Source organism: Centrocercus urophasianus, unplaced genomic scaffold, assembly GCF_019232065.1.
Source record: "Centrocercus urophasianus isolate 14NV4802_14NV808 unplaced genomic scaffold, USGS_Curo_1.0 seq_34, whole genome shotgun sequence".
NCBI lineage: Eukaryota > Metazoa > Chordata > Aves > Galliformes > Phasianidae > Centrocercus > Centrocercus urophasianus.
Window position 1 is genome coordinate 5,326,580 of NW_024884911.1, and position 10,757 is coordinate 5,337,336.

At 51.3% G+C, this 10,757-nt stretch overlaps 1 protein-coding gene across 1 annotated transcript; it reads right to left on the reverse strand.

Annotated features, from left to right (window-relative positions):
- Positions 1–4,591: 4,591 nt before the first annotated feature.
- MYMK (myomaker, myoblast fusion factor) lies at positions 4,592–10,536 on the reverse strand. Its single transcript, XM_042830951.1, has 5 exons — positions 10,402–10,536; positions 8,103–8,217; positions 6,071–6,219; positions 5,346–5,462; positions 4,592–4,738 (listed from the first exon to the last, which is right to left on the reverse strand). The coding sequence occupies exons 1-5, from the start codon at positions 10,534–10,536 to the stop codon at positions 4,592–4,594; spliced, it is 663 nt and encodes a 220-aa protein (XP_042686885.1).
- Between the last annotated feature and the right edge of the window lie 221 nt (positions 10,537–10,757).

Sequence of the window (10,757 nt, forward strand, 5' to 3'; positions counted from 1 at the left end):
GGGCTATTGGACACATCTGGATGTGTAAAGATACATCTGCCTTTAATTCTTCCCGCTGTAATGCAGAGCAGGTCCGGCTGGAGCCTTGCATGGTTGCATGCTCAGAAAGCACTGGCGATGCAGCAGTGCTAGGACAGTGAGGGCCACATGTTCTAGCAAACACAGCTTCCTATTGACTTGTTAAACATTTGCTATTTATCAGATTTTGCTTTTAAAGTGTCTGTAACGAGTCTGGGAGAACTCATGTCAAAATCCCTTCCAGATGTGGAGGTGCTACCTGATACCTTGGTCACAGCGCGGACCTGAGCTCCTGCTCTGTTCCAATGAGCTGGGCTACTGAAAGAGCAAAAATGCAAAGAAAGGCGTTTAGAGAGGGGAGAGGTGTGTGTAAAGCTTCCCCCGATCTCCAAGAAAAGGTTTTCCAGGATGGCAGAGATGTGGCACTGAGGAACGTGGGCAGTGGGCACGGTGGGATGGGTTGGACTTGGGTTCTGAGAGGGCTTTTCCAACCTTTGTGATTCTATGATTTTATGATTCCACGATTCCCTTTTATGGGCAAAAAGACCCTTCATGAGTTTTACCATTGCTGGAAAAACACAGGTAGTGGAGACACAGCTGCCCTGCCTGTCTGTGCAGTGCTTTTTGAGTAACACTGACTTTCCCCCATTTCAAGAATGCTTCTTTGGGTCTAGGGCTCCCAGACACATCAGCTCCTTTTATGAGCATCAGATGATGTGTACAGCTGGAAACCCGAGCGGCTCCCTTGCCTTCAGAGCACATGGATCAGATAAAGACCATCAGTTCAACACTTATTGGAAGGCCCTCCTTCCAGCAGCACACGCTCTACAGACACGCTGCCCTGTCAGTCTGCAGGAGAAGCTTTGGGGCCATGAGATATTCCCAGATTAAAACAACTCCTCTTGCTCTGTGGTATCTGTCAGATCATATAAGGGCTGAGCCAACTCCCATTGTAGCAAGGGAGGGTTTTTCCACTGCCTTTAAGAGGTGCTGGCTCAGGGCCATCCTTTCTGTAATGTGGATCCGGCAGTGTGCGTGATGCTCTGCATGATGACAGAATTTCTGGGAGATTGGCCTAAACCAAAACCTTGGACCGCCGCTCTCAGGGACCTCTCTGCTGCAGGAGTGGGGTGGCCAAAGATGCCCAACCTGGATTTGGGATGAGAGTTTTGTAGCATCGTGGCAGGAGCCAGGAGAGCCCTGCTAGCCTGCAGCTGCCCCTCCAAGGACTCTGTGCTCATATTTGGGGCTGAAGGCTGCAAACCTGCAGGACGCCCAGCACTGAAGTGGGATGGATGTCCTGGTAGTGCTACCTATTTGCTAGACATACTATGCATCTGCTTTGACTATGTCTAGTGCTGCTGCATGGAAGGTTGTCTTTGCATAGTAAACCCAACCAGGGTGATCCCACCCTGCTCTCCTTTGCTCCAGGTTGGTGGATGGGGCTGCTCTCAGTCTGGTGCTCCTTATCACGTCCCAGGGAGATCTGGTGCTGGGTAGGACATGGGTGGTGGCTGCCTTTGCCACTACAGGTTCTCCCCCTCAGCCATGCCCTGCTAAGGGCACAGGCATCTCCAAGAAAACAGAATGAAGGGTGATGGAAGAGCCCAGCGCAAGATCTCCCCTGGGCTCCCTGAACACAAATCACCACTGCTGAACTTCCACGAAAATTGAGTTTCTATGGACAACCCCTGAGAGTAAGTCCTAGAGAATGCATCTCCTGGGTCTGTCCAGCACAGCTCCCTTGGAGCTGGCCAAGCTCAGGCAGGAGCTGCAGTGCTTTCCAAAATGAGGTAGCCTTGCTGTGGCCCACAGGGCACAGCATTAGTCAGAAGATGAAGCCAAGCTCGCCACTAAGCCAGTGGAGCCTCTTGCTTGGACATGCATACAGAGTCAGCATGGAGAGGGGGAGCAGTGAGTGGAAAAAGCCGAAAGCTGCCGTTCAGAATCCCATGGAGATAAGGTGCTTTCTGGAGTGCCCCATGCAGCTGGCAGCAGAAATCGAGCTTTTATGTTTAGGTCTGGCCAGATTTTTGCTTTCTGCAGCCAAAGGGATCTGGATAAGGTTTGCCTGGAAGATTAGCTGGCACTCAGCCCCACTCCACATCTCTGGAAGCTGCCCCTCGTGCAGCAGCAGGTCCTAAATCCCCTCATCCCAGCCCTGCGGGGTGGCTGTCATCAGGAGGGGACGGTGATGGGGACACTTTGGCCATGAGTGCTGCAAAGGGACACCACTGGGTCATCCTGTATGCGGGTGCCCATTGGTGTGCAGTGGGATGCTGCTCTGCCTTGTGCTGACAGCAGATACAGGGCTGGAGCAGAAAACACAGTCCCTCCCCTCTCATTCATTTTTTCCTTTTTTTCTTTCTTTCTTTTTTCCCCCTTGGGTCGATGGTAAAAAAGCCCGGGCGGTTTCGGCTCCGCAAAACCCAAATGCCTTTTGCAGCATCAAGCCTAGATCCCATAAGTAATATCCCAGCATTGGAGAATAACACAGTATATGAAGTAGACGGGGAGCTATAAAGACGCTTTAAAAGGGGCAATAAAAGTTTTGGGTTTCATATCGTCTTACCAAAGAAGAGAATAACAGAGAAGCAGGAAATTTCAGTAGCAGACATGACAAAGGTCACAGCACTCAGACTGCACCTTAGACGAAAACACCTCGTCTTATGAAAACAGCAAGAATTTTTGGCAGGGGCTCAAGAGCTCTTACAGGCAAAGCTCTCAGCAGCGCTAAAAGGTTACAAGAGACTGTTTTGTCTACGTTGCTGTAAATGTTTATAATATTTCCTTGCATTTGTAGTGCATGGGATATCCTGGCCGGGCGATAGCGAGCTCAGTCTCTGCAGGCAGGTGTGGGGAGCCCTGCATCGCCCCGTGGATGCTGGTCCCACCGTGGACACCACGGATGCTCCTGGCTGTGGTGCAGCTCTCAGGATGGGTGCTGGTTTGGGGGTGGATGGTGGGAGCAGAGCCTGAGGGCAACAAAAGGGAGAAAGGAATAGAGAGAAACCTCACTGCTGTTTTGCAGTGTGTAATACCCTTTCTGGATGGTTGGTTTTGTTTTGGTTTGGTTTTTTTTTTTTTGGTGTAACACCTGAGTACACAGCAGGTGGGAGCAGGAGCTTTCATTTACTCAGCTGGACCTTAGCTCATACGCCCTCCTGGCTTGCAAGGGATCTGTCAGCCTTCTTATAACATGCATTTAGGCACCATAACCCACTGCATTTATCAGCAGCTCTCCCCTAAGCATTTTGCAGGCACGACTCTCTCCCCATGCTTGTGAGCTCAGCTGGGGCTTCCATGGGGAACTTTCACAGCACTGCTGCCCTGCAATAGCCAAACAGCCACAATATGTGTTTTGGGGTTCAAGTCCCTCTGGTCAATGGCTGCACCAGTGGTGAAGATGTGCACAGAGATGGGGAGGCTGGATGAGCGTTTGAATGCGAAGCAATGAACCCCAGCCTGCAGCATTCAGGATACACAGATGTGCTCAGGATGGCTCAACAAGCGACAGGCAGAGCATTGCATGCACCTTGCAGATGGGGCTGGAGGCTGCGTGCACTCCAGCGAGTCCTGTTGGTCGAGGTGCCTGCAGAGCCCTTTGGGCACACTTTTCTCTGTGTGCAGCTGGTTGGTTGTGCCACCAGCTTGCCAGTGACTCCTGGACACGCGGGGCTCCGTGATTCATTTGTGTTTTTGTTGGAAAGCTGCTCAGCTTTGGTCGTTGCCCCATTGCAGGAAGTGGCTCTGATGAATGACCAGGCTGGATTTCTCTTCCAGAGGAACCCAGGCTTAATGTGGGCTTTCTGTGGACATCACTGTATATCAATACTGCTCTAATTGTCCATGACATATAGTCTTGGCGTATTTCCCAGACAGTCTAAATAAATCATACACTTCTGCTATAGTAAATAGTCTGTTAGAGGAGATGTTAGAGGCTTACAGCCCTCCCCCCTCTCCGAGAGCTTTGCTGTGCCTTCTCATTTTCCTTAGGCTTCCCATACTAAGGATGCTTGCTATGAGCACACCTGCTGGCCTGGCCAAAGCACCCAAAGCTGCAGCTAATGGTGAGGCAGTGGATGGGGTGGCTGTGCCCAAAGCGTCTGGGGCTGGAGCAAGACAGGATTGAGCAGGGAGGGGATTTGCACCACTTGAGAAATGCTGGTATTGCACATTTGCCAAGTCTTTGCAAATAAGTATTATTTACATCAAGAGAATGCATAAATAAAATAGTAAATATCTCACAAAAATACAAACATCTCACAAAAAGGTTCTGGGTGTTACGAACAGAGAACTATGTGCTCAAACTGGTCCTGAAGCTCTGGTCCTCCCAGGCCAGCAGAGGGGACAGGGGGAGGTGACGTGGCCAAGAGCGCACAGGGTGATGCAGAGCTCTCTGGCACAGGGGCACACCCCATGCAAAGGCTTCTCCAGGGGAACTGAGCAAAGTGAAAGCACATCAGCTAGGGCTGATGGTGGAAAGAGCAAACCATTCCACAGAAGAAAAGCCCTGGGTGTGTATGGAGCTGGTGGGCAAAGATCCTCTGGAGCAAAGCACCATGCGGGGGGCTCAGACGCAGCAGCACAGCGTGGAGCAGTCGAGCCTGGCAGGGCTGCCAGCCCCCCCGGCCTTCTTGTTCTCCTTGGGCAGCAGCAGCACGAAGGCCATGGCCAGGGCGCAGTGGTAGAAGCTGTGCACGTAGGTGTAGTCCCACTCCTGCAAATGGGAAAGCATTACTGGGCCAGTGGGTGCAGAGCGTGGGGGTTCTGCAAGTAGCCCAAAGGAAAGGGATAAAAGAGATATCCTGAGTCCTGCTGTCAGAGAAGAAACGATTTTCAGCCTTAAAAAAAAAAAAAAAAAAAAAAAGGCAAAGTGGATTTAACACATTCCAATTTGCACATTTCCCAATTGGTGAATGAAGTGTTTCATTACCCTGCAAAGGACGAGGCTGGGAAGGCTAGGAGGGAGGATGGGGTGCAGGGGGGGGGGGGACGCGCTGCAAAGTGACATTTTTATGTTCTGCTAGAATGTGCAATTACTGCATGCTTTGAAAAATAACCCTCGGGGATGGCGGCGAGGTCGGATCTCACAGCTCCCAATGCACGGAGCAGCCGTAACGGTGTGGGTGGGACGTGTGAGCTCTCATGCAGAACAGGGGCACTGGGCAGTGGTGGGAGCAGAGGTTGAAAGCAAGGCTGTGTGCACCCAGGAGCCAGTGGGGCCTTCACCTTGGCATGAGGACGGTTTGGATCTATTTGTGGCACAGATGTTAGCCAGGGTGATGACCCCTGGAGATCAATGTGGGGGAGAGTGCAAATGGTACCTCAAAGAAGAACCTCAGCATCAGTGCTAATGCCCCGAAGCAGAAGCCAGGACCGATCTGCTGGGTATAGACACTCTTGTCTGGATACAGCCCTTTCTTCTCCTTCATCTTTTGTAGCTGCAAGCACACAGAGCACACAGAGCACACTGAGCAGCCTCACCCCTGCCCACAGGGGCTCCATGCCCAGATCTCGTTAATGTTAACACAAAGAACCACAGAATCACTTGAGTCGGAAGGGATCCCTAAAGGCCAGCTGATCCAATGCCCTGCTGTGAACAGGGACACCTGCAACTCCACCAGGTGCTCAGAGCCCCATCTCCCAACTTCGGATTTCTCAAGGGACAGAACCCCACCACCTTTCTGGGCAACCTGTGCCATTGCATCACCACTATTGTAATTTTTTTTTCCTTATATCCAGTCTAAATCTCCCCTAACACCAAACCATGAAACACCCTAACACAAAGCCATGCAAAGCTGCAGTCACGCTCTGAGGCTGTGGGCTCTGCCTGCACTGGGCAAGCCTTGTGCTCCTTCTACCTCTGTTGTTTTGGGTTTTTTTTTTGCACAATGCTGGATTCTCAACATTCAGCCCCAAAACCTGAGCTAAGGATGTGTGTGCCCTTGCAAACCCAGCCTCTGTCTGAGAGACAAGTTCAACTTGGGGCTGGACCTTGAAAACCTCTTGCAGGTAATTGGAGAGCCCCAGGCGTGCCCTTTGGACGCACCCATTTCACGGTGATCACCAGCACAGCTGTCCCAATGGGTCCCGAGTAGATGCCGTATCCCCAGCGGTCATGGTAGGTCCTCACAGCGATGGTGAGCACGCCGAACATGGTGAAGGTCGATCTCTTTGGTTCATCAAACTCGGCCAGGGCTGTGGGCAAAGAGCATGGATTTGGCTCAGCTGTGTTTCCTGCTCTTGTGGTGGGGAGAGCAGCTCGGGGTGCCCAAGCCTCATCCCAGGGACCCCAGGATTGGGTCTGGGATTGGTCAGACTAGATGATCTCAGAGGTCTTTTCCAACCTTAATGACTGGGGCTGTGCTTTAGGTTAGGGTTAGGATTAGGATTCTACAGCCATCAGTGCTGGGATGTGCATTCACCCCTTCCCCTTGGCTCTACAAATGCAGGGACCTCAGCACACCTGTAGGGCTGACCCTGGCAGAATCTGCTGCTGCTTCAACCAAAAAATCAGGGATGAAAGCAGGGATCTTGCAGCTGGTGGAGCTGTGCTTGGTTCCTGCTCTTCCCAAAGCCCTCCCAAATTTCCTGGCTGTGGTGGGGATGGGACTCCAGGCTGATGGGCGACACCGGCACCTGCCTGGGTTTGCAAGCTGGAAGTCGCCAGTGCAAGTGAATTATTGAAGGCTTTTGTTTAGCACAGAATGGGGTAATAACTGATAAAAGTTATGGATCCCAGTGGGCTCCATGCTTTTCCAGCTCGCACAGCTGTGTTATGGCTGTCCTGGATTTGCATTCCGGGAAGCGTGCCCGAGGGTCTGCGTCCGCACATGTGCGCCTGGGCTTTACAAGGCACAGCCAGAGGCTTCCCTGGGCTGCAGTCAGTGCACCTCCATGTCCTTGGATCAGGTTTTTATAGGGAGTTTGGCTAAGGGATCATGTCCGCATTTTAATCTCTGTTGTTTCCCCGTGGGTCAATATTTTAGACATCTTAGTCTGGGGTTATTTATTTTTATTATTTATTTATTTGCTGTCAGATTTTTTTTTTTTTGAACGCGGTTAATGAAGCAATCGAGTTGAAATTTTGCTGCGAGGAACCAAAGTGCCTGGATCAGCACCGACCTTCCCTGACCCTGCCGTCATCTACTGAGAAATGTCCCTTGCAGACCACGTGCCTCGCTGCCCTTCTGCAGCCTTCCCCCTTCTCTGGTTCTTTCATTGTGTTCATTCCTATTTTGCCTCGTTTCAGTGGTGAATGAGGAACAAGAAGGGAAAAATAGAGAATGGAGGGAATGTGCGAATAAGAAACCTGAATATGCCAGAGTCGGGATTTTTAATGAAAAGCAAGAAGAGTACCTTTCTGCCTTTTCTAATCAGATCTAATAATTTCCAACAGCCCAGACCAGGCTTGATAACTAGGGAGATAGATTTGTTTTGACTAAACCACTTTGGTTTGCTTGCTGCCTAGGGAAGTGGCAAGCTCTGCACTTTGAACGCCTCAACTTTGGGACGTGGGCTGTTCCATGGCTAGAAGAACTTCAGCACACAAACCAATGGGCACAGCGTGGGGAAAGGGAAGAGAAAAGTGAGATTCTCTGGTGTGTGAGGTCTCAGACCAAGTCATCCTGTAGCACTCCCAGTGCTGCTGGTTCCTTGAACCAAAGCACAAGATTGCATGAGCCTATCTGAAATAAACAATTTTGCTTATGTGAAAAGATAATGATGGAAGAAGAGTGCCTAGTTTATTACAACAGCTGGCTCCAGGGCTCTGTTTATCTCAAAGAGCAAAGCCATCCCAGCTACCATGCGGGATGGTTTTGGTGTGCATCCATCCACTAGGTGCAGTGACTTTCCAAGGCATGTGTGGTACACAGGCAGCCGTGCCCATGGCAAGGGGTTTGGAGCTTGATGATCCTTAAGGCCTCTTCCAACCCAAGCCACTCTATGATTCCATGACATAAAGAAAGACCAAACCATGGCCTGGACTGACTTCTGTAAGAGGTGAGTGATGTAGTTGGAGCTCCAAAGCACAGCCCTGCAACCAGCACCCACCTGCAGGGACCCTGAGCCGTGCTTACCCATCAGGGACACCCAGATGGACAGAGCTGTCCCATAGATGCTGAAGTACTCCAGGATGTCATAACGCATGAAACATAGCACCGATAAGCCAGGGCCATCACACGCATGGTAAATCTATTCAAAAAAGAAAAAAAGAAAACATTAGAAATCTAGATTCTTACCCACAGACAGGTAAAATATACCTCCTCTTATCAGTTGGTTTAAAACAGACTTTGTGTGGCTGCTAAACCATAGGAGCAGAACAGTCCCAGATCCACCAGGGCTGCTGATGTGCAGCAATGAATCTATTGGAGAGACAATATCACCGTACCCAATGGCAAACCACCCCAGTGCCAGCACCCTTCTGTCCTATTAAAAATTATCTGCAGACTGGTTCTGCTTTGCCTTCCAGGCAGCGCCAGAGTTTGCATTGTGATGACCACACTGCTGCTGTGAGCAGGGACCCACAGCTGCTTTCTTCCAGCAGAAGGAAGGGCTCAGACAGTTTTGACTTTAATTGTGAAAGATTCTTGTAAAAGAATTCCTAACGAGTTTCCCAATGAAACACATCTAGATGCCAGGTCACTGTATGGGCTAATTAGTGTTTCTATGGACAGAGTCTGGACACTGGGGACATCACTCATTAGTGCCTGCTGGTTCCTGTCCACTGGATGTTGCTCATCGATTGGGATATTTGCAAAGAATCACTGTCATGCAGCACAGATGCAGATCAAGCCAAGAGAAATTTTGCGGAGCAGTCACAGCAATGCTCCTGCCTGGTGCTCACCTTTCCCTACCTGCTCCCAGCCCTACTCACTTCCCACCACAAGCACCATAGCACTGGAAAGGTCCCACCACTGCTTGGCCCCGTGCCTATGGGGCAGCCCCACTGCCATGCAGAGCAGGATGCTGCTATTCTGTATCATGGGTATCACTCGGAGCCCTTTGGCTCACCGTGGTTTCTAGCAATGATAGCACTATGGCCATCATTCCTCTCCCTGCTTCAGGCTGTGTTTGGAGATCAGGGAGGAGAAGGGCTGAAGGAGAAGGAGTGCCTTTCTGACCGGCATCATGCCACTTGTTGGGCACGGCGACATGCAACCCAGGAGGGGATGTGACAAGAATGGGGATGGCAGCAGCTGTCACTCCCTGCCCCATCCGGGTGGCAGCTGCAGCCCCTTCCCCACGCGAGGATTTCGGCTCCGCGGTGAGGATCCGTCCCGCCTCCCCTCCAGGCACAAGCCAACTTTCCAATGGGCTTCTGGGGAAGGTGGAGCAGACACAGAAGCAGTGCAAAATGAAATCGTAGATGTCTGGCTTCCCCGGGGAGCTGGAAGGGAGCTTGGGGGGGAGAGGGGGGCTGTGCTCGGCAGGGATGGGTTTATTGACTGCTCCTGGAGTCTTTATGGAACTGGCAGAAGTTTTCCCCCTGCACTGTGCTTTAAATGGGGCTTTAGATGGTGGATCCTCAGGAATAAAAGCGTAGAGGGCTTTACCCTCAGTTCTGCTGCAGAAGAGCTGTTTGCACCAGGAAGATGCCTCGCTATCCACTGTCTCTGTGTCCATGTGGGGGGCACAAATTGCTCCATGAAATGCCTTAGGATGGGTGGTGAGAAATGAACAAAAGGGGGGCAGGAGGTGCTGACTTTCACATCACTGCCACAGTGGAGGGGTAAAACTTATTTTCCCCGATAGCTCGGCAGCATGTTTTAGCCTTTCCTTCCCCCCTGCAAAAGTCCCTGACTCCAGCATGGCTCACACCACCACTTAGCAATTGCAAAATCAAGAATTTGACTGTGTGCTTCTGGCTACAAGGACAGAAGCATAGTGAGATACTCTGAATGGCATTTAAACCCTCAGTCCAGCGTGGCTATTTCCCAGCTGTAAAACAAAGAGAGGATTGGCTCCAGAACACTGTGTTGAATCACTGTTTCACATCCAGACCCTTCCTAAATTCACCATGAAACACCACTACGTCCCCTTAAGGACAGCCCTCGGCACATCCACCCAAAGAATCACAGGGCCATAGAATTATAGAATCGTTTGAATCGGAAGTGACCTTCAAATGCCATCTGGTCCAACTCCCTGCACTGAACTGAGAGGCTTACAGCTCAGTCTGGTGCTCATGTCCCCAACCAGCCTGACCTTGGGTGTCTCCAAGGATGGGGACGTTCAAGAATGCACTGCTCAGCACTGCACACGGTGGGAGATAGATAAAACTGGGTATTCTGGTGGTCACTTGGTGACATCCCCTCTCACCCCCATGGACACCCCCCTGTTCCTGACACTGGGAGGGAGGAAAAACACATGCACTCTTACCGCCACGAAGAACATGGTGAAGAAGTAGACCATGGCTTCCATGTGGAAGCGCCGCTTGGCCGCGATGCTGATGGTGGGGAGAAAGACCAAAGTGCTGAGGGTGGGCAGGAGGAGTTTGGCCACCAGTGAGCCCATGGGTGCCCGACAGGCCGGCGGTTCCTGGGTCTGTGTGAGCTGCTGGAGATGGAGGAGAAAACAGACGTGGAGAGAAGGCTTTAAACTTTAAATGTCCGGAGAGCTGCAGGCAGGGAACAGCTGCAGGCTGTGGCACAGCTGAGCCGCCCATGCACTCCATTCCCTCCTGGATAGCAAAATTCTTGGGGCAGCAAATGCTCCATGCCCTGCAATGCCCCAGC

Excerpts from the sequence above, each read along its gene's own strand:
- MYMK (XM_042830951.1), bottom strand. The coding sequence starts at position 10,536 with ATGGGCTCACTGGTGGCCAAACTCCTCCTGCCCACCCTCAGCACTTTG. Across the intron at positions 6,220-8,102 it reads CATCTGGGTGTCCCTGATGG|CCCTGGCCGAGTTTGATGAA; the intron begins GTAAGCACGGCT and ends CTTTGCCCACAG. Across the intron at positions 4,739-5,345 it reads TGCTGAGGTTCTTCTTTGAG|GAGTGGGACTACACCTACGT; the intron begins GTACCATTTGCA and ends TCCCATTTGCAG.